The 24,692-nt window shown below is 40.9% G+C and overlaps 1 protein-coding gene across 1 annotated transcript; it reads right to left on the bottom strand.

The window, feature by feature from the left end:
* Positions 1–562: 562 nt before the first annotated feature.
* On the bottom strand, positions 563–5,124 carry gemin7 (gem (nuclear organelle) associated protein 7). The gene is made up of 2 exons (XM_076100840.1): positions 5,066–5,124; positions 563–4,248 (listed from the first exon to the last, which is right to left on the bottom strand). Exons 1-2 carry the CDS (start codon positions 5,085–5,087, stop codon positions 3,863–3,865), a joined length of 408 nt encoding a protein of 135 aa, XP_075956955.1. The 5' UTR covers positions 5,088–5,124; the 3' UTR covers positions 563–3,862.
* Positions 5,125–24,692: the final 19,568 nt, after the last annotated feature.

Below are 24,692 nucleotides of genomic sequence, written 5' to 3'. Positions count from 1 at the left end.
GGTATTTCAGTCTGGGCAAAGGACCAACCGACGGTCATTGCTATCCCGAGAGCAGTCTGGTCTCCTAATAATAACATTCCCATACAACGAAACTGCACTGCGACGTCTTGAAGGAAACACATTTTCTACCGGATTAGCTACTTTTGTTTGTGACGTAGGTCCAATGACTCACAAATATGTTCTAATTATAGTCCGCGGAAGTCTGTGTATGGAGGACATTAGATGGACGGGTGGGTCGAACAAACACAGGACCTTCAACCAGGAGACTGCTGTTTGTGTCAAACCATAAATCAATTTTAAGCCAAACCACGATGATTTCACTAAACTAAGTTTGAGTTTTTTTACCTAAACATAACCAAGTACGTTTCTTGTGTTTTTCTTTAGTTTTAATTTACAATGCTAACCATGTGTTTCAAGCTTCAACCGTAATCTGGGAGAACATATGTTTCCCTCTTAACGTAATAGAGAATGCAGTTCAGTTGTATGAGAACATCATTTAGTAGGAGACGGGGTTGCTTAGAGCCACGCTGTGAGGCTAACAATAAAATGCACAGAAGCCACAGAAGAGAAAAGAAAAAACATTTAATTAAAGCTGGAAATGAGCAAAAAAAGACAAGTCTACAAAAATGTTATTTAAAGGTGGAATTAAAGTAAAATGATCAGCAGGCAGAGCCATTCTGTCACTGTTTTACTTTAGTTTCATAATGAGCCAGCAGAGAAGCAGTTTCACTGACTCATCTCACCGCTTGATTCATATTTATAAATGTGTGCAGCCTCCCTTTGCTCTGTTTTTTTAATGATGGCATCTTTTGTGTTCAGTGTGATTCAATAATACCTGAGCTGACACTTCCACAAAAATGCATGTTATCAAGTGAATCATCATCTCCTCCCTCGTGTCCATTGTGAAACACAATAAAAATACATGATCATGATTTCACCGCCCAACTATTTTAATCTGCTGGTAGTTTTAAGCAAAAGGGTGATTAAGTGGTTTTGTAAGTTATCAGACACTCACCAGGAAGTGAGAGAGGGCCACAAACAGGAAGAAGCGGAATGTGCTTCCTGTTGGCCAGCGCTGTTGTACAGGGCAGATTCCTTGGACCATCAGAACTGACACAACCAACACACGCACACACAAACACACATGCATACTAAGAGGTAGGAATGTTTTTCCACTGGAATCGGGGAGAAGCAGACTGTCAGGAAAGACAAACAGTAAGAGTAGATAACACTGAGACAGTGTGTCCCCGGGCCCGGGTACAAATTAGAGAACATGAATCCAGCTCGAGCTCTTCAGAGGAGATCATTCTTATGGCCGATCCACTTTTAAAACATATATATATATTCTCACTAAACCGCTCATATCTTAATCATGTAATTTCTCTACAGTAGAAGACATAGCGATCTGTGGTTTACTTAAACACAACACTGGAAAACCAAAGCAATGAGCTGAAAGATGCTGAGCCACTCTAGCTGTTGATGTATTGTATAATACTCGTATTAATCACTAGGAAAGACCCCTTTCACATTATGCAGTCACCTCATCCATTGTTACTATAAATCATATTGATTAGCAGCTTTACAGATGACGCAATATGAGCCAATGAGTCCTATATTATGGCAGCATTTGGCCAACATCATTAAATCAGAAATTTGGACGTTATTATGGCCAGATTGGAATATGTCTAAATCTTAACTCAAAAATCATCACTACTGATTAAATAAATAAGTTAACTTCACACCCTGCCCCTCTCTGTCCTTTCTTCAAATTCAAATCCAGATCTACTTAAGTAAAAATACTAATACGACAATGTAAAAGCACTTAATTAGACTGCAAGGGACTTAATGGTGTAGCTGCTTTAAGGGGAACTCATTTTAACTACTTTATGTACAGTTGGGCAGTTTCATCTTCACGACTCATCATATTTTATTAGCTGGTTATGTGTTAAGTTGAGTAAAGATGTAGTCTGTAACATACTTACTGTACAAGTACAAAACAAAAGTTATGGAAATGCATATGTTTATGTACAGTATGTGTTCTCATCACAGAGGTGAGAGTGAGAACTGAGGGAGCAGGCTTGTGTATATGAAATTAACATTGGTTGTCCTTGAGGGCTTCCTGATTGAATCACACAGGCTCGATGACGTCATGCAAGGTTTAAGTCATATTTCGGATTGGGGAGGGCGAGGGAGAGAGAGAGGATGAGTCACTGACTCATTGATGACTGTCTCCACTGAGTGGTCAGATAATTCAGGTACAAAAAGAGACACAGGCACAGCACGCCCGCCTAATGGCACTCAAATAAAATGACTTATTGGGAACTCGCAAAATACACCTTTTAGTAAGATTAAATAGTATCGATGCCCGCTCCTCCTCCCCATGAGGCCGGTGCTAAACAATGAAGAATCCTGCTCTTCCGTATTATTTATGACCAGGGATCTAAATAAGTGACTATAATGAATATCTGTGCTGCCATCAGACGTGGGCTCAGTTTGTGTTGGATTACTGAGACATTAGGAAGAATGATGTGAATTCACCCGATCCATCTCGGACTTCAGTATATTTTAATATCCCACTCTGTAAATGTTTCAGATCGGTGACTGAAAACAACAAAGCTAAGTTATAGCTCCTTCTGGTGTTCTCCGGTTCAGAATTTACTTAAGTTCTGCATTCATGTATGGAGTACTGAATAGGCCTACTGGACACAGGCCCTGTGGCCCCTATGCCTGAACATCTGTTTAAAGGGACCCGATGCAAAACAACCACATAAAGACACAAAACGGCCACAAAGAGACACATGAGATGACCACAAAGTAATGCACAACTACCTCAAGGGGGCGCAACAAGATGCAAAATGACTACAAAGAGATGCAAAACTACGACTACATAGATGCTAAATCTGCCATTACTGTGAACAGGGTTGCATTCAATAATTATTTTCATTATCCATTAATCTACAGATCATTTCTTTTAATTGCCAATTAGGTCCATCAGACACCACAGGACAATGAAAAATTACCATAATTTACTTGAAAAGTGATGCAAACAATTAATTATCAAAATTGTTGCAGATTTATTTCCCGACTGATAATTGCAGATATAAATGTGGACCTGACCGAGTTTGATAAAATAAAGACCCAACACACTGGTGATAGTGTTGACAAAGATAGACTAGAGTTATGGACAACTATCCCCAAGCAGTGCAGAGAGGACAACTCACTTTGCTCTCGACAACAAAACCTTTTGTTTTTAAGGTGATTATGAAAAACGATATTGTTTTGATGGATGTGGTGGTTGGGTTACACACGTCAGTTACAACTTATTTTCTTAAGCAACATCAATCTTTATCAGACATGAATCTTTTCAGGTGTCTTGAATATTTTTCCAAACAAAAAAAAAATACAAAATAGACAATAGAAAAGTGTTCCACTCAAAAGAAATGTTAAGTGTGCAATGTTTCATTTGCATCAGTTAAAGAATATGACAAAAGACATAACATGTCAACTCGACCACAGTAACAACCTCTTTCTGCATCTCAAAAAGTAAGACGGCAGCGATGACGCTCTACAGAAAGTATCTCTCCGTCACGTCTCTCTGAAAACACAGGCTTATGACTCCCTCTTGTGCTAAACAGTGGGACTGCTCGTCAGCGTCTGAAAGCAATCTCAGAGCAGTATGATCGACTGAAGTATACAGATTGAAAACAGCTATGTACAACCTCACCTAAAAAAAATACAACACACTGTATAAACTATCTCACAGTGTGAAAACAGAGCTCACTTGCAACAACAAACGAGACTCCCAAGTGCCTCTCGTCCCAAATGGCGTATTCTGTTTAAACAGGAAACAAAACAAAAGTGTTCACGAATCAAAAGTGAATGAAATCACATCCTGACACCTGATCAGAGCCTCTTTTTGCACCCCGATGGGAGTGCGCAGGTCCGACACCTGAAAGTTCAGCACGTCGATGTCGGACGCTCTAAACGTGGCCTCCACCTTCACCCGCTCGTGCATGTGAAACTGAATCTTCTTATTGGCCATGGCCAGGAGACACCGGAGGAAACTCTCTCTCAGCACGGATCGGGCGTGCTGCTCTCTCGGCAGCTGCTCAGCATCTGAAGAAGAGGGGATGGAGGTTCGACAGAGAGCGATGAAACGGGGGGATTTGGGGTCAAATCCGCGGCTGTTGGGGTCGGGTCCTTTCGGCAGGCGGAGCACAGACACCGGCATCGCCATCTTGAGTCTTTCTGCCAATTAAAAATAAAACACAAATTATCAAAACTGACCAGGCACAATGCCTACTCTAAACACATTCATTTGGCGTATAGACCATTCACACAGATGACGAATAAATATAAATAATAATTAAAGATTTAGCATTTTTGTGATTCGATTAAATCAATTACAACCGATGAATGCACTATGATTACAATCCCAAGAGCACTTATCAAGAAGCTTCTATCCATGTGAAGGTTTAGTACTGCTGTCTCTGTTTCATAACATTATGAATTCAATAACTTTTAAGACAGTTCAGCCTCGTGTTTTAGGAACTTGTGATGGACATTCTTCACTGTTTGAGCTTCTGTTTTTGGACATTGTCTTGCTAACTAATTGACTAAACTGAAGCAGGCCACCCTTTCAATAAACACCATCAGCATCAGAAAACATTGAAGGGATTTGGCGTTAATACTGCAACTCATGCGCATTTTAAAGACTCGTGTGCCATGATGTTTGGATATACTGCTAACGTTACACTTAGCTTCATGTGGTGTAAGTTACAACAAGCTTCACATTGCTACAGGTCATTCATCCTCGGCTAACGTTGTAGCTTGAACCGCTGTTACAGCCAACGTTTGACATTTAAACTTTAATTTAGCAACTTGGTCGGAGCACGTTGCTAATTGCTCAGACTATTCTGATACAGAATAAAATGGTACAACGTTTATTTGGACACGCTGTGACCGCAGAGCAAGCTTTCTTCCGCACAGTCGAGTCTAATAACGTGCAATAGACGAACGAACGTTTCACCAAACCCTCATATTGTTCATATATACATTTACTCACTGTTTCCTCCAGTTATCAACATCAGCGGTACCAGCCAAGCGGGCACGTCGTCTTCTTCTTCTTCTTCGTTGGACAGGAAGGTAGCTCACAGGCTTATTACCGCCGCCTATAGACCGGAGGGTGAAGGCGGTAAAACGAGGAAATGAACAAATGTGATTCTTTGTTGGTGGTGGTAGAAGTTCTCATCTTATACTTAAGCAAATGTAGCAATACCACAGTGTAGACATAATCTGTTTACTTAAGTAAAAGTACAAAAGTATTCGAAATATACTTAAAGGGCCAAAAGTATAAAGTAGGTCAGAAGTCTCATCATTATGCAGAATGGCCCATTTCAGAATGATGTACAACAGCCTATTGGATTTAAATGATTAATGCATTAATGTGTTCATCACGTTCAGCTGGTTATGGTGGAGCCAATGTTAACTACTTTATATACTTTATTTGCTGGGTAGTTTGAGAATATGAGTGCATAATACTGTTTGGTTTATATTATGCTGAAATCCTCCTCTTTAATTAATGCCCCATTATTCTTAACATATACTGTTTGAATATGGCAGAGTCTAAACCTGTAGCATTAATTAATTGAACCTGACAATCTGTAGATTAAGTGATTGTTTGTCCACTATGTCCACATCCCCATTGCCTCCTGCGCCTACATGGGGACCCTATGCAGTCCATACAATATATGAAAGATTTCAAACAGCATATGTTGTCTACTGTACATGGTCCGTGTACGTTTTAGTCATCTGTTTTACCGTTAATTCGGAAAAACCAAAATACGGAAATATCATGGTATTCTCGTTTTTCGTTTCAAACCAAAAACGGAAAAACCAAAGTCAAATAACGAGCCGTATTTCGTTTTTGCAAATCCCTTTTTTGTTTTTTCCTTTAAAACGAGACGCAGAGCACAACAGGTAACCCGGAAAGAAGAATATTTCAAAATAAAAGTGAAGGCGATATAATGACCGTATGCAAGAAATGAATACATTAATTAATTAATCTGGGCCGATGGGAGTGCGTTAGCATCAGTAGTTGACTACATGCTGTTTAATATTCATTTACCTATGTACACAGCAATAATTAAGTTTTCGATTAATCGGTGCATTGTTTGATGCAATACAGTTCGTGATATAGTTTAATCAAAGTCATTTTCGTGTTCACAGAGCACTGATATTTATTTTTCCACCGTATGTGAAGTAGATGCAAAGTCAAAGTGTTTGCCATTTTTACCAGTAGATGACAGTATAAGTGTATTTAAACCATAGATTTAGTCATATTTACCTGTGCCTTTAGGTTATTGATACAGATGTATTTAATGCTGATTATTTCATCTGATATTTGATGTTTATGGTTCATTTGCATTAGTTGTATACATCATGTATTTACATGTTATATTTGTGTCATTTAAGAACTCAACATAGCAGCAAGACACACCAAGAAGCAAAGTAACAGAGTAACCAAAAATATTAAGTATTAAAAAATGCACAGTATATACAATGAAATAGAATAGTGTTAAATTAACTAACTAGGTGAATAACAGTAGTGCAAAAATCAACCCCAGCAAACAACAGTGACGCAGTGTGTAGTTATGTGGAGGATGATCTGGCCAGAGGTGATTCATTGTAAAGTGTTATTGCAGAGGACAGGAATGTTCTCCTGTATCTTTCCTTGTGACAGCGGAGCTGGATCAGTCTGTTGGAGAAAGTGCTCCGCTGTCCCTGCAGTAGGTGGTGGAGAGGGTGATCCGGGTTATCCAATATGGATAATAGTTTCTTCAGTGTCCTCCTCTCCACCACCTCTTCCAGATAGTCTTGTTTGCAGCCAATGATGGAACCGGCCTTCTTAACAAGTTTGTTAAGTCTGTTGGTGTCTCCGGCTCCAATGCTGCTCCCCCAGCAGACTACGGCGAAGTACAGTGCACTGGCCACAACAGACTGGTAGAACATCTCCAACATCTTGCTGCACACGTTGAAGGATTGAGGAAGTTTCCTCAAGAAAAAGAGTCGACTCATCCCCTTCTTGTACACAGCGTTGATGTTGGTCTGCCAGTTCAGTCTGCTGTCGATGGAGACACCCAGGTACTTGTACTCCTCCACCATGTCCACGTCCTCTGCCAGAACTCTCAGCGGTTGTGGAGCCGTCGTCTTCCTCCTGAAGTCCACCACCATCTCTCTGGTCTTGGCCACGTTCAGACGCAGGTGATTTCTACCGGCCCACTCCACAAAGTCATCCACTACTGCCCTGTACTCCTCCTCCCGTCCGTCCCTTATACACCCGACCACTGCAGAGTCATCAGAGAACTTCTGCAGATGGCATGACACAGACTTGTACTGGAAGTCAGTGGTGTACAAGGTGAGCAGGAAGGGAGACAGAACAGTTCCCTGTGAGGCTCCAGTATCACTGACCACCCCATCAAACAGCACACTGCCCAGTCGGACAAACTGTGATCTGCCCGTGAGGTAGTCAGTGATCCAGGAGACAGTGGACGCGTTAACCCCCACCACCCGCAGCTTCTCACTCAGCAGCAGTGGTTGGATGGTGTTGAATGCACTGGAGAAATCAAAGAAAGTGATTCTCACAGAGCCACCGGATCCATCCAGGTGCGACTGAGCTCGTTGCAGCAGGTAGATGATGGCGTCGTCCACTCCCACATGAGGCTGGTATGCAAATTGCAGAGGGTCCAGTGAGGATTTCACCTGCGGTCGGAGGTGGGCCAAGACCAGCCTCTCCAGCACCTTCATCACATGAGATGTGAGGGCAACTGGTCGGTAGTCATTGAGGCCAGATGGTGTCGTCTTCTTTGGTACAGGAACCAGGCACGATGTCTTCCACAGCACCGGGACTTCCTCCTGCTTCAGGCTCAGGTTGAAGAGGTGTTGCAGGACAACAGACAGCTGGCTGGCGCAGGTCTTCAGGACCCTGGGGCTGATGCCATCAGGTCCAGCAGCCTTGCCTTGGTGGAGTCTCTCCAGCTGTCTCCTAACCTGGCCAGTCGTCTCAGAGAGGGGGAGGGGGGTCATAGTGTCGGTGGTGGCAGAGCCCTTTGAAGTGGAGGGCTCTGAGTCCATGCAGCTCACCAGGGGGGACAGAGGGGGAGGTATGGTGGTGTTTGGGAGGTGTGGTGTGTGGAGGACATAGATGAGGGCTCTGAGCTAAACCTATTGAAGAAAGAGTTTAGCTCGTTGGCCCTCTCCAGGGAGCCCCCTGGTTGTCTGCCTCCAACCTTGAAGCCGGTAATCTGCTTCATCCCCGTCCACACCTCCTTCACGTTGTTCTGCTAGAGTTTGGCCTCCAGCTTCCTCCTGTAGGAGTCCTTGCACTCTCTGATCATCAACTTCAGGTCGCGCTGGACTCTCCTGAGCTCGTCCCTGTCCCCAGACCTGAAAGCTGCTTTCTTCTTGTTAAGAAGAGCTTTCAGGTTGGACCCATATGTGGGTTAAATGCTGTAGTCCAAATAAAATGACTTCAGTTTTAATGCCATTGAGTAACAGAAAGTTTGACTCTAGAATGTTTTCATTTGTGTTCCCTAATCTCAAAAGACAAGAGCAAAAACCAGATTAATTGGTTCTCTTTTCTTCTTTGCTGCCATGTTACCGGTCTCGTGACCCCTCAGATTGATCTCTGGAGCTGTAGGCGGATGCAGACCGTCAGGATGAATTGAGTTGGGAACCAATGCAACAGACTACCAGCTCTTTAGCATGTTGGACACACCAGCATGACACTGTCTCGTAAAATTAAGTTCCCATTCAATAACATTGGTCTGCAGAAGACTGCTGTGGGAGGAGGGCTGTTGAAAACTGCAACCGCGATATGAGAGAAAAACATGTCCCTCGAAATGTAATTGAAATTGCAGTTTAATGATATTGGAATGTAATTTTGTAGGAAAAAGGAATGTTTCTAGTGAGATACAATATTAGTTTCCTCTTTCGTTGTAAATTGGATTCATTTGCTCTATCATCACGAAGGTCAAAGGTCACATTTTGCCTGAGTACACTGTGTTGGCCTTCATAGTGGTTTAAATGATCAGATCCCCTTCCAGGTAGCAGGTGCTTGTGATTCTATACAGGCAGTATGACGCGTCTCCTTTAAATAAAAAGTTTGGAATTTTATGTGGTACTTATTTCGCTTTCAAGTCAATAAAGTAGTAAAGGAAAAACTAAGTTTGCTTTAATGCATGCACAGAAAACACATTGTGATAAGTGTAACCACAAATATTAACAATATCTGATGTAATTGATCTTGTTTTGAACAATAAGATTCAACAATAATAAAAAGTTCAAAAACATTTATTGAATTTCAAATATATTCTTAATATATTATATATATATATATATATATAATAGTACATTGCAAATACATTGCCAATAATTGTACTATTTGCAAATATATAAAATATACTAACATTGTACGTCTAACAAATTGCAAATTAAATCTTTAAACACACTTTCAAATAAATGTAATATAGTGCATTTTCGAGAAATATAACAAAAATATACTTAACAGAGAGCAAAAAAATTCTGATTTAAGTTGATATGGTACATGTATTACTAAACAAAACAGAATGACCATGTTTCAAATTAAAACAACACAGAACACTGAACCATCAAAACAAATTGCACCGCTGCAGACTCTCGCTCACCAAATAGAAACACAAACATGCTCCACATTATGTTCCTTTCTTTTGGTTGAACTGCTCGTTGTTACACTTCCGTCTGATGACCGCTCGCACGTCCGAGGCACTCGTCTGCGGAAACTCTTGAATAACAGCATCTGTTAAGAGAAGAGACGAGAAATGATGTCACACAGCATATTCATACAACATTTTCTTCTATTTTGACCACACAGGAAATCCTGTTGAACCAATATTATTTTTTGAACAGAAAATCAGGATTAATATTGAGGAACTATATCAATATGAAATGCCAATATTCCTACCAGTGCAGGTCAAACATATTTCATCACTGGTGGTGTGTTTACCACGAACATGTGATCCTGCTGCTTTATAAATCACAGAAGCTTTAAATTATCTACATACGACTCAAGACAATTACCTACCTGTTATGGCCTGCACTTTGGCAACGTCCAGTTGTCTTTTAGGAGGTCCCACTTTCCCTGACTTCCCAGTCAGGGTGGACAGTGCAAGGACATCCTTTGTGAACACCAGAGCAGCCAGCTCCTGGCAAAAAAGGGTCATGATCGATTAAGCCGCAGGAAGGCCCTCTTTGAAACCGTCACTGTGCTGCCAGCCAAGGCGTGCTGTATATGAGAGAATCAATGGAACACATTAATATACAGTTGGAAGATCTCTCCCTGCCTATTAGGAATTAATAGACGTTATTCACATATGAATACAATGTGCTTCATTATTTAAAACAGTGCTAGTAGTCTGTACATCCCTCTATGGAGCGGTACCACCAGTGGTGTGGAGGTTCCCACTCTCTACTAATTCACATGACTGATGTGTGACACATGTAACCTAGTAAATCCCATCACTTTATTTCTGACACATTTGAACTTGAACAGCAGACGATGCTGGGGAAGACAAAAGGAACGTGGTGTCATTTTTCTATAGCCCTTACACTGAGCAATCAACATTTACTTCACAATGACAAGTTAAAGCAAAAAAGTTCAGCATTGTTTTCCTTTCTCAAAATCACAGACATGTTCTATACCTATTCAACAGGTGTGAACTGAGTTTTTTGTGCTGTCGCAATGACTTGTTATAACTATTAGTGATATTAGGATCTTAAAAATGTTTCTGTAATACAAAACAGTACATGTGGCTGGTTACATTGACTTATCATATACTTCAGAATGAGATGTCCATCATCTTCCTCAAGTTGGATGCCCAGAGGATGGCCGCCCGGAGGATGGCCGCCCTTTAAGGGTTGAAAGCACTTGTCGCCTGTATAAAAGGATTACAGTTGTTGAAATATCCCTCAAAACATCAATAATTACAAAAAATGTCTAGAATATATATAGGACCTATGGTGACCTTAAAATATACACTGACTTCATTCTCTTAATGGAATAATTAATTATCTTAGTTCTGCTTACATGACCCTACTACCTTTACTTATAGTTATTCTCATAAAGCACAACCTGGTGATTACTTTCACTTTACTGAAGCCTGCTTCTGCTGAACTCAGACTAGACTTGCACAAAGTGAGCTTCTGCTGTTGCTCTGTAATGACTCAGCGTCATTGTGTTGACTGAACGGCAGCTTGCTGCTGCAATACAACGTTAACGTTACGGTGTCACGCCGTTCAGTTTACATTATGAGGGACGGTAACATTAACCCCTTGCTGTTTATTAAGTGCATCTTCAACACCATTTACTAACGTGATTTCAGTTAGCTTTGTCTAATTCTACCATCCTGAAAATATCAACCAGTCAGGAATATACAGTTGACATTCAGCATGGCCAGTCTACAACTCATTAAATAGTCCATTAACATGTGCATGTTTGTGAAGTCCACACGCTACTAAAACAGTCTAAAAGCTACTAAAATTGAATTCACCTAGCATTACACTTGAGAGGAATACCATGTTAGCTTAATGTTAACATACATGTCACCTTCACATTATGTTACCACATAACTAGGCTAGCTGTTGTGACGTTAGCTAAAGTAGCAAACACACAATTGATAGTCAGCTAAATGATTTTTTTTTATCAAACACTGTTTTAAAGTGTAAAGAAAACTCTGTTTTAGAACAAATACAACACACATATGGTTATAAATTGCTTACTTACCGAAAACTGAGACCTGTGGACAGACAGCAGTGCACGAACTGTATTGCATCAAACATCAATGCACCGATTAATCGAAAAGTTGATTATTGCTGTGTACATAGGTAAATGAATATTAAACAGCATGTAGTCAACTACTGATGCTAACGCACTCCCATCGGCCCAGATTAATTAATTAATTAATGTATTCATTTCTTGCATACGGTCATTATATCGCCTTCACTTTTATTTTTGAAATATTCTTCTTTCCGGGTTACCTGTTGTGCTCTGCGTCTCGTTTTAAAGGAAAAAACAAAAAAGGGATTTGCAAAAACGAAATACGGCTCGTTATTTGACTTTGGTTTTTCCGTTTTTGGTTTGAAACGAAAAACGAGAATACCATGGTATTTCCGTATTTTCGTCTAAACGGTAAAACAGATGACTAAAACGTACACGGACCGAGTGGGGGTATTTTCTCAGACAAACATGGCTGTTTGTAAAAAATATAAGCAAATAAATGAACAACCTTCTCCAGGCCTGTGAATAGTAAATCATATCACAAACTTTTTAAATTCCAATATAATTCCAGTATAATTCATGAATGTGTGTGTTCTCATTAGTTCTCATTAGGCAGTTATCCTGGGTGTGACCCTGGATGAACAACTGTCGTTCTCAGCAAACATTGCATCGGTTACACGCTCCTGCAGATTCCTGCTCTACAACAGCAGGAGGATTCGCCCCTTCCTCACTGACGAGACGGTGCATCACTGACTCACTTGTGACTCACTGTGAGTCAGTAAGGCTCTGGTCATCTCCCGCCTGGACTACTGCAACTCACTACTTGCTGGAGCCCCGGCGTCGGCCATCAGACCTTTGGAGCTTGTCCAGAAAGCTGCAGCTCGCCTGGTGTTCAATCGCCCCAAGTTCTCCCACACAACTTCCCTTCTCCGTTCTCTACACTGGCTCCCTGTAAGAGCTCGCATCCAGTTTACTCTGGTGCTAGCCTACAGGGCAGTGAAAGGAACAGCTCCTTCCTATCTCCAGGCCATGGTCAAGCCTTACACCCCCGCCCGACACACCCTTCGCTCTGCTGCCTCGGGGCGATTGGTTGTCCCGTCGCTCAGAGGTCCCTGAGGCCGATCGACCCGGTCGTGGCTGTTTTCTGTCCTGGCCCCACAGTGGTGGAATGAACTCCCCACTGACGGCAGGACAGCGGAGTCACTCCCCATCTTTCGGCGCAGGCTGAAAACTCACCTCTTCAAGAAGGCCTACCCTGAGCCTTCCACTTATTACTTACTTAGCATCTATTGTATTCATACTAGCTTATTGCACTTATTGTATTCGTATTAGTTTGTGGCACTTATTGCATTCGTTTGTTTCTGCACTGTACTTTTGCTCTGGTTTATGCTCTTAGATGCTTGTTTGAAGAAAGGAGATGCACTTATGACTTCTGGTGACGTGTTGTTCTCTCGAAAACCGATGTTGAATACACTTATTGTAAGTCGCTTTGGATAAAAGCGTCTGCTAAATGACTGTAATGTAATGTAATGTAATAATATAGTCTTGAAAAGATACTAGAATTGAGCATCAGTCAAAGCCAAGCAAGTAGTTAACAATGATATTTGTGGTAAAGATGAAAATACAACATTATATCATAAAGTATCAGATATCTATGAAGGAAAGATTAACAACACAGAGGTTTTTTCCACATCAGTTTTAAAATAACATCAGTGGCCTTGAAACAGGTTTTGCTTCCTGTTCAAAGTGGAAGTTAAGAGATCTCTTACTAATGTACTTCAAGAGGAAATCCCCTTTGGAGGTAACTTTGGAAGATAGCCACTTGGATCAGTATGGACAGGAAGAATGATGACGGTGATCCTACTATATTGAATTTGCAGATATTTGTTTCCTACTTGATATTAAACAGAAATATTTCCGTTGCTCAACATTAACAATAATTCAAAGTGGTCAAAGGTAAAGGTTGTTATGGGCTGTATGAAGAGCTGCATCATTAGGCCAGCATGCAACATAAACTCAAGTAGAAACTGAACTGACTACAAATATTCATCAATGATTGTATTTTTTTGTGACATTTGCATTTCACACAACTTTGGGAGAAAAAAAGTGATAATGCAACTGAGTTAACAAGTGCCACATTTTGCCAGATAACTGTTTAAATGCAGAATCTGACAGCAATGCGTTGCGTTGTCCCACTCTTTAGCTTCTACACAAGTCCAATAGGAAAACTACTGAATGTCAATGTGTTGACTTAGATGGGGTCATGTGCTTATTCAGTGATTGCTTTATGGCACTCTTTTTATCATGTCTTCTCGCTGACACATCTTCTGCAATGGTTTAATGGCACCTAACAGAATAATTAGTGCCACAAACAGTTAATTATTGTTCTTCTTTTACTTTATGGAAGAAGTAATAAACAATCTTCAAGTGGACAAATTAAAATGCATTTCTTCAAAGAGTTTTATAACATTCAATGTCAGTGTTTTAAAATGATTAATGTTGACTTGTGAATGATTTATGTTATGTTGTCAATAACTAAATGATAAAAACAACACTGCACCAATTTTCAGCGGTATGTTTTCATGTTTTCACAAAGGAAACATACATAATCAGAATGATTTCAAGGATAACATAATAACGTAAAATATAATTAATGGCTTTCAATGTCCAATTAAGTAATTCAAGTTTTAACCTCCTTGACTATCTCTAATAAGTTCTCATAATATGAAGTCTCAAAATAGTAGAAAGATTAGCGTGACTCATCTGTCTTACAACAGCTACTAAATATACCCTTCCTCAATTACATCATGGTGATGACAGTGCAGATCTGTAACATTAACATTACATTACATTAAGGAAGTCCACTTAAAATCATGAAGAGTATTATTAGGATCTGTATCAGGGACTTTTTAAAAATAAAGGAATACAGATGCATTCATAAACACTTAGTCACAGAATACTGCATTCTTCTCGAATCAGTTTCAAGCCAGGGCGAGGAACTCATTGCTCTTGCACAAAAGTACTGTAACTGAAGTGACTGGATGTGGAACAGTCACTAACTTACCACTTCCATCTCTACAGGCTTACTAGTTCAAACGTGTGTTCTTTTCCTGTCCACCTTAAAGACTGTCAAGTCTGGCAATACTCTATATTTTTCTTGTCAAAAAAAAGAACGAAAGGACTTCCTGTTTAGCCAGAGCATGTGTCTTATTCTTCAGTGCCAAAGACTTCCATTGTTGTCCCAAAACTATTAAAACACATCGATGAGCCACACTGCTGCACTGGGTGACATATTCCCTCGTTCAACTACACAGTAGTTTGTTTTGAGTCAATCATTCACTATCCTGCTACTGGAAATGGAAATACTCCAGTCCCCATACAACATTTACTCCTGTTTGAGTAACATTTGACTCATGGAGATCACAGCTGTTTCATAAAACTACAGCCTTTATGAAAAAATGTACTATATATTCGTAAGCTGTTTTTAAGGATGTATGCCTTGGGTTGGACTGAATGGCCTGAGTGCCACAGACAGGTTAGTAAAGTCAGGAAGCATGTAGACTGCTAGTTGTGGTCCTTTCAAAAACAATACATCTGTTCACTGTGAACAGATGTATTGTTTTTCCTTCCTGATTTCACTGTTTTATGTGGGACTGTGTGCTGTGTGATGGAAAAATATATTATCGTATTATGCTTAGTTTTAAAGAATGTAAGTATTACAAGTACAGACACAGAACAGTAGTTCTTTAGATTTAATTAGTTTAGTATCCAGGTGTCTTGTTATCTGTTATCTTGTACACTGTTTATTTGTTGGTAAGACGGAGACACAGAGAGACCTTGACTAACAGACATCCTTTGTCTGAAATACTTTTACTCCCCTTTTGACGCATTATCTGAAGTTGTAAAGGCGTGAACTTTTGTATGCATAAATGATGTTGAATATTGCACTTCGAAGAAGGTTTCACGCAGTCTACTGAATACGTGGTTGCTGTGCTTTCTTCCCTCTTGCGCAAGACAATAAACGGAAAAGGACAACTTTGAATCTTCTGATGACTTCATTATTGATTAGAGAACACAAACTCTCTCCTCCCGATTAACCTAGAAATTTTCCACCACAGGAGCTGTACAGTAATGCAATAGAGGCTTCTTAGTTTGCTCAGCTGGTTTTATGGATCACCGTGTGTCTCACCTTACATGCATTTCTGGAACTCCCGTATAACCCCCAGTATATGCGCAAGCGCATTAGACTACCGTATATGACAGGAGCTGCCATTTCTTCCGGGGGAGTGACCAGTTTATCCAGCTACCCACACTTAGCCTGCCCCGGAGCAGGTTCAAGCTTATGGATGTGTTGCCATGGTGATTTTGCCGAACTTGCTTCGTGGAACCGAAAAGCCTGATCTACGTCATCTTATCCTGAAAAGTATCCGGCTAACTAAGTTAGCCACGTACGAGGAACGGGGCCCTTGTGTTCCTGTAATACCTTTACTGGTAAACATCCAGGAGACATACACTGAGCGTCCGCACTACGCCAGAGTTTTAGACCACCGAAACCGGACACGTTTAAAAACGCTCCCGACGACGGATAAGTTTGAAAACTCTGGGGTTACCTCGTAGTGTGGACTGGTGCTCAGGTATTTTAAGATATTCAAGATGCATTTCACAATGCATCTTGCATTGTGAAATGCAAGATGCATTTCCTACATACTTGTTTTTAGACAAGTATGTAGGGACTTGTCTAAAAACAAGTCCCTACATATCACTGACATTTTACTTTTTAGCTGATTGTGTCTTATATTTAGATATATTTTGACTAGTATTAGACAAATATACTTCGTAAGATTTTGCATTTTTGCCGTGTGGTCAGTGAGCCAGTATTAGGAACCTGACAGTGAAGCAGCTAAATTGAATTCAGCTATCATTCATTTTTTTTATTATTTAGGCCTGTATGCCCAGCTGTGAAAGCACATCTTAGTATGGATGCAGTAAAAGATGTGGTTGATTTGTTGAGAGTAGTGCGGTGTCTTTTCAAAACCTGCCTGTTCGTATTGCTTGGCCTCCAGTATTTCTTGAGAACCGCTCATCCAAACAACTTCACACTCGGCTTCCTTGGGTCCTTAGCAATTCACACGACTGTGAAGTCATTCGGATGAACGCTTGTCGAGAAAATTACTATTCTGTTCAGGTCTGTCTTCCTTTATCTGTTTCTGAGTGTACTGTATGGAGCAACAGAGGTCAAGCTGCATAGGTCAAGCATAGGTCAAGCATAGGTCAAGCATAGGTCAAGCTGTAACCAGCATGTCTTTTGGTGTTTTAACAGTTAATATGGGTACTCTCTCAATACATGATACATAATGCTAAAATAAATATTACATGCACAACTTACTGAGACTTAATGTCTCTCACATGGCATTCATTCCCACACTTAATGTCTCTCACATGGCATTCATTCCCACACATTCATTCCCACATTCACTCCCACATCTTTTGATTGGGTAAATATTAACAGTTAATATGGGTACCCTCTCAATACATGATACATAATGCTAAAATAAATATTACGCACAATATTATGCACAACTTACAGTACTTTATATTGGGTTTTCCCTTAATTTGTCACGTGTTTGTATGTTTTGTAATGAATTCATGCATGACAGACCCAAGATTCATAGAGAAATTGCTCCAATTTCTGAGACATGTCTCTCACATGGCATTCATTCCCACAGCCTCTGCCTCACAAACCCACAGTTCTGTTTCCTGTTTTACCGTAAACTGCTCTGTTTTCTATCCACACTCCCACATCTTTTGATTTGGTAGATGGGATGCACACACAGTTCCTCTTCACACAGGTTTCATGTGAAGAGGAACTTCATTAAAAATGAGAATTTATTCACTGATTTCAACCATGACTCTATTCTATAACAATTGCTGTTAATTTAGAGCCAATTTTCAACATTAATCTAATTTATTTATGGAATACGGTTTTGTGCTGTAGTTAGCAATGCAATGTGGGCTGGCCCATTTAAAGCAACAGCACAGACGCCCAAAACGGTATCCTAATGTTTTAAATTACACTACACTACAGTATTTTTGGGAAGAGAATACTGGCATTCGTGAAGGGACTTTTTAAGAAATGTCATTTAGAAAGCAGTTTTTCCAGAGTAGGATGCACTTCAGAGGACATGTGCTGCATCAACAAGAAGTCCTGCTTCATCTGCATCCATCTGGTTGTGCATCTACAAATTAAAAACAATATTATGTTCCTCTCAGTGTCTTATTCATATAGGTAACGTAGGATTACCAAAAATAAGGTTTGAAATCAAACTGATGCTCAGCAAGCTGTTCTTTCTGATGTATATTTTCACAGACAGCAGAGACGACATTGCAGGAAATTTAGATATTGAAGGTATTTTAAACTGCTTTTTGAGAGAACATAAATGTACCTCACATGATTTCTTTTATAGGTTAAACACTTATTTCCTCTGTATTAGTTGCCTTGGTATTCAGCCCGATTGTTAGATTCCAGGCCAAGTTCGATTTTGGTAAGATAAGTCACTTATAACAATGATTGGGAGGAGTTACAACTTATGTCTCAGCTGTTTTCAAGTTTCTAGGAGCAGTCGTTGACATATTGCCATTCTTTCGGGCAGACACTATCAGGCATGTTTTATTTTGCTCCTCAAAATCTCTTTGGCTTGTTTCGATGGGTCATCTAAGTCTTTTTCTTTTTTACTGTAGCAGTATTTATGTTGACACTGCCCTGATAAAAGTTTGTGTGATTTATCTCCTGTCTAAGTTGTTTATTGCTCATGTTACATCATTTTCATAATAATGCAGATGTGTGTAGCCCACAGAACAATAACGTTCTAATGTTAATTGCATTGCAGATCAATATAGATATTCTAAACTGCTAAATTGAGTTATTGTATTATCAATTTTGCCTTTCAGTAAACACTGAGAATTTAAAGTAATATACCCCCCTAAGCAGAATGTTACTGTAAATTCAAATAATTACAGAAATAAACTGCATTCATTTTTACTGTAATAGACCGTGAAATTGTCCAACAGTATGACTACTGCAGAATTACAGTATGTTGCTCCGCTGCCAGTATTTTACTGTAGATTGAAGCAATACAGAAATATACTGTATTCTACTTTTACAGTAATATGCTGTAAAGTCCTGGCGTCTCTGCTGCCAGCACTTCACTGTTATTTAACAGAAAAATGATTTACAGTAGGTTAGTTTGCAGACAATTTAGCTGTCATATGACCTCATTGAAAAGGACATTTGTTGACAGCTCCCCTCTCCTTCTACTTCACGAGTGTCATTTATGTTTCGGACTGGAATTCGAGAGTAAAAAGGGTGTGTGCCTTTCACAGAGCAAATACACATTGGTAGTTTTTATTTTGGACTTTGTCATTTAGAGATAGCAAATGTGGTTAATCACATATGTGAAACCTTCACTGATTTCTTCTGAATTCATTATAAAGCTGACCCGTTTTAAGTGTAGAGCACACACAGACGTCTAGGTGATGGATTATAAAATACACTGAAATCAAAAATCAGACAGAACATTTGCACACATTACTGATAGCTAGGGATAGGTATGGCTTTATTTTGTTAAGTCATCATGTCATACTCTACTACTATTGCTGTTCACCACGAGTGAGAGGATTAAAGTTTCTATTTCTTCTCGGCAGACATTTCGACTTGTCTGCAGTAGGAAAAAGTAGAGCTGTTACTCATAGTTTCCAAGTAAGACATGACAGTGAGTCAGCATGCAAACATTCCAAGAAAATGAAACTGAATTGATTGCAGCCGTTAATCTTCATTTAATTGTCATTAAAACTCTATTACACATTTTCCTACTAGAATCTTATGACAACGTTGGTGATTTGATTTATGTTGTCACTGCTAGACTTGAACAGTCAGAGCAGCTCTGGACAACACTGTTAGAAGTGAAACGCATGAAATGGACTACAATTGATGAATCCACACAAATATGTTGTATCTACTACATTAGAAAAATTCAAAATACAATACATGAGTTGCATGAACTATTCAAAATGGATGCAAATATTATAGTAACTGTAAAAAAAACTAATAATGGTAATTAAAGTTTATTAGAAAGCAGAAAAGATCAAGCTATCGGTAGAATATGTGTATCTTTTGTTTGACTTATGAAGCATAGCGTTGGTTCATACAGGACACGGAAGTCATACGCCCCCAGCTGTAACCAGCTGACAGCTAGCCAATTGAATCATAGCTTCCAATCGGCCACACACCAATCACAGCCCACTCTCACTTCAAGGAGGTTTATTTAAATATGACTCCCTCCTCACTGATTCATTCTACGCTGTTACAGACCGTACTGCTGGCAAAGCTTTGCCTCCTCCTCCCCACCCTCCACCCTGTTTTAGTTCAGAGTTCATCTTTTATGGCAAAGAGTTGAAATGCATTTAAAAAATGTACTTCTGGCTCATTCCTGTAAACCCTAGTGGGTTGATGCTCAGTACTCCCCGTGTTGGCTTGGTAGCTGCTGGCTAATCCGGGGAGCATTACAGGAGCGGAGCCATCACCGCCAAGTTTAACTGTATTTCCGTTTGTTGCAATAAATGGTTAATTAAAATCTATGACGAGAGTGTTCCTGACTGAAATACCGTGAATAAATGTACTTTTCCCAACACATCATTTTGTGTGCTCTTATCACCAGCCTGCAGATCAGTCTATGTGTTTCATGAGCTTAACAAAGAAATTCAAACATTTTTAACTAAACCTGCATCTATTTCTCCCGCCCTTACTCATGTTCCACAGACACTTTGGGCGGCGAACAAATATGACGTGGGCCTGATCAACAACTGTCAGCCTGTCGTTATCACTCCGCGCTCTGATTTTCGGCCTCACAAGCACCAGTACCCTCTGCGCCAAGAGGCCATTGACGGTATTACACCTGTGTTTGATTCACTCCTGAAAGCAGGTGTGATTATTCCCTGTCCAGACTCTCCAGTCAGGACACCGATATTTCCTGTTAAAAAGATCAGAGATGCAGGCAAGCCTGTTGAATGGCGTTTCGTGCAAGACCTGAAAGCAGTAAATGCTGCAGTTCATGCACGTGCACCAAATGTGCCTAATCCTTACACTATTCTAGCTCAGATTCCTCCTGCAGCTAAATGGTTTTCTGTGGTTGACCTGTCAAATGCTTTTTTCAGTGTCCCGGTCGACAAGGACAGCCAATTTTGGTTCGCGTTCAACTTCAACGGTAAGCCATACACTTTCACCCGTCTGTGTCAAGGCTACACCGAGTCTCCAACCATCTACAATGATGCACTCAGAGAAAGCTTAGAAAGTCTAACTCTCTCACCAGGCTCTGCACTCCTGCAATATGTAGATGATTGCTTAATCGCAGCTCCTACTCAGGCACAGTGTCAGAAAGACACAATAAAACTGCTACAACATTTAGCACGAGAAGGCCACAAGGCGAGCCTATCTAAATTACAGTTTGTCATGCAAAATGTACATTTCTTAGGTCATGACATTTCAGGGGAAGGGAAAACCCTCTCTCTTAAAAGAATCGCTTCAATCGTGTCGATACCAAAACCTAACACTAAAAAACAGATGATGTCATTTTTAGGCATGTGTTCATACTGTCGGTCGTTCATACCTAATTACTCACAAATGGAGCAGCCATTATCAAGTTTGATTCACGGTAAAAATCTCACAGCACATGACAAAATAATTTGGACAAAAGAAGGCCATTCGGCTTTCACACAAATGAAATGTGCTTTGCAAACACCTCCAACTCTTGGGTTGCCAGATCCGAACAAACCGTTCACTCAGACTGTAGATGAAAGACAGGGCTGTATGACCTCTGTGTTGCTACAATCACATGGTGATAAACTACGACCTGTTGCGTATTTCTCCGCAAAACTCGATCCTGTCGCTTCAGGCTTGCCACAATGTTTGCGTGCAGTGGCCGCGGCTGAAAAGGCACTCGCTGCCTCACGTGACATAGTAGGATACGCTCCATTAACTTTGCTCGTTCCTCATTCGGTGTCTTTGATTCTCCTCGAACAGAAATCGTCTCACCTTTCTGCAGCGCGATATTTGCGTTATCACACATGTCTCTTAGACATGCCAAACGTAACGGTCAAACGCTGTACTAATCTTAACCCTGCATCATTACTTCCTATTCCTGGTGACGGAGAGCAGCAGAACTGTTTAGCTGAGCTCCAAGCTCAGTGCACTCCTCGCCCTGACTTGATGGACACTCCGCTGCCCAATAGCGACATGGTAATGTATGTGGATGGATCTGCCTCTCGCGATCATACTGGTACTAATCTTGTGGGTTTTGCTGTTGTTTCGGACTCAGAAGTGCTGTGTTCAGGTTCTCTGCCATGTCACCTCTCAGCCTAGGCAGCTGAGCTCATCGCGCTCACCGAAGCATGTAAACTTGCTGAAGGTAAAACTGTTACTGTTCACACTGACTCTCGTTATGCATTCGGCGTAGTCCACGATTTTGGTAGTCTGTGGAAACACAGAAAGTTCCTTAAGTCTGATGGTAAACCTGTTTTGCATCACACTCTCATTGCTGACCTGTTAGAGGCCATTTTGTTGCCAACAGCAATTGCTGTTTGCAAATGTGCTGCTCATACAGGACACACTGACGTCATTTCAACAGGAAATGCATGTGCAGACGCTGCTGCAAAAGCAGCTGCTCGACTTCCAGTCCCCACTTCTTCTGCTCTCATGTCCTCATTTGTCTCAGCTCCCTCTTCTCTTACAGCTATGCAGACGTTGTCCACTCCGGAAGAACGTAGGCTGTGGTCAGCTTCAGGTTGCGCATACACTGATGGACTGTGGTCAGGGCCTGATGCTAAACCATGTCTGCCTAAGCATTATTTCAGCCATTATGCTAAGTTGACACATGGGTTAGACCACGTGTCAAAAGGGGGAATGTTGAGTGCATTAAATGAGACATGGTTCACAAAGGGATTCACAGCATATGCACAAAAATTCTGTTCTGCATGTGTAACCTGCTCTACTCACAATGTAGGCAGGCCCGTGGCAGTGTCCAGTCAGGCTGCACATCCGCCTCCGACACGCCCTTTTGAGCACATTATGATGGATTTTGTTGAGCTATCTCCATCTGAAGGTAAGAAACACTGTCTAGTGATGGTAGACATGTGGTCCAAGTGGGTTGAAGTTTTTCCATCGAGTAAACAAACTGCTGCAACGGTAGCAAAGGCTCTGATTTCTGAAATCATTCCCCGTTGGGGCATTCCTACTAAAATATCAAGCGACAATGGTTCTCATTTTGTCAATCAGGCCATTACAGAACTAAGCGCATACTTGGGTATCGACTTAAGAACACACTGTGCTTACCATCCAGCCAGTGGTGGTGCTGTTGAACGAGAAAATGGTACACTTAAGACCAAGTTAGCAAAATGTTGTGCTGACACAGGTCTGCCTTGGACAAAAGCCCTGCCTCTAGTGCTGATGTACATGAGAATGAGAAAACGAACACGAAGCAATCTGAGTCCTTTTGAGATACTGTTTGGTTTTCCTCCTCATGTAGGAACTGAAGCACCAGGGGCGCCACTTCCCTCAACCGCCTTATGCGAACATGAAATGTTAACATATTGTGCACAATTGTCCTCTGCTTTATCTAACATAAGACAACAGGTGTCTGCCGCTCTCCCGAGGCCAGCTGAAGGACCTCTCCACAAGCTGAAACCTGGTGATTTCGTGGTGGTGAAAGACTTCAGAAGGAAGCACTGGAACGCACGACGCTGGCTGGGTCCATTTCAAGTCCTCCTCGTCACTCAGACGGCTGTCAAAGTAGCTGAGAGGGCAACTTGGGTCCACGCGTCCCACTGCAAGAAGGTTCCAGAACCAGGAGACGCACCAACTGAAGCTACAGGTGAGCTCGCACCTACAACAAGTGTCAGCCAACAGGCACCACCGAGGGAGGAAGGACAGACGGAGCCACCAACAGAGGAGATGCAGTGATCACGGACGGAATCACAACGGGCAGTTGACCGACAGTCGCTTGCGTGATCTGTGTTAAGTGTCCCAACGCTGATGCCACGCAAGAAAGACGGCTGGAAGAGCCCCTCTCGACGTGTTTATGCCAACAAACACAAGAAAAGGAGCACGGTTAGGTCCTCTACAAAAGGACGAAGAACGCATTTTTTTTCATTATAGCTATATTCATATTATTGCTTGTTTCGTTTTCATTTTATTTCTGTATTATTCAATCTGTCTGAGCGGACCAAAAAGAGTGGCAGGATAACAGTGACTCTGACAGTTTTGTGGAAACCTCAACGGTGTCAACACAAGCAGAACTGCTCACACAAACCAGTTGCTCGGGTGACCATACTAACTTGTTTGGCTGTTTGCACTCTTACGCAGTGGAACGACAACGCCCCTGGAAACATGATCTCTCAGCTCTTCGCCAAACAGATAACTATGTATACTCGTGTGGCAACTAACAACCAACGACTTGACCTGTTCCCTATTACTGACTGTGCGGACAACTTCGACAGCGACACTGACTGCTATGATTTTGATGCTCAGGTCTAAAGACAGTTTTTTTTGTTGTTTTTATCTTTTTATTCTTTTATGTTTATTGAATTGTATTGCTGGCTTCAAACAACCAGAGATCCTTTATCTCACAAAAACAGTTTTTCTTCAGACATCTCACATGATGTATTTTAGAATCATATTTTGGGGTAATACTTCTGTTGTTATTGAAATGTCTTATAACATATTTTTACTATATTGTGTGATTACTGTATAATCAAAAGAGTGGAATGTAATGGGAAAATATGTCATAGTCTCATGTGAAGGTTTAAAGAATGTAAGTCCTAAAAGAGCAGA

Source organism: Anarhichas minor, unplaced genomic scaffold (assembly GCF_050575085.1).
Source record: "Anarhichas minor isolate MPS153535 unplaced genomic scaffold, ASM5057508v1 ptg000026l, whole genome shotgun sequence".
NCBI classification, from domain to species: domain Eukaryota; kingdom Metazoa; phylum Chordata; class Actinopteri; order Perciformes; family Anarhichadidae; genus Anarhichas; species Anarhichas minor.
Note: the sequence above shows the minus strand (reverse complement) of the source record. Positions and strands in the feature narration are given on the sequence as shown.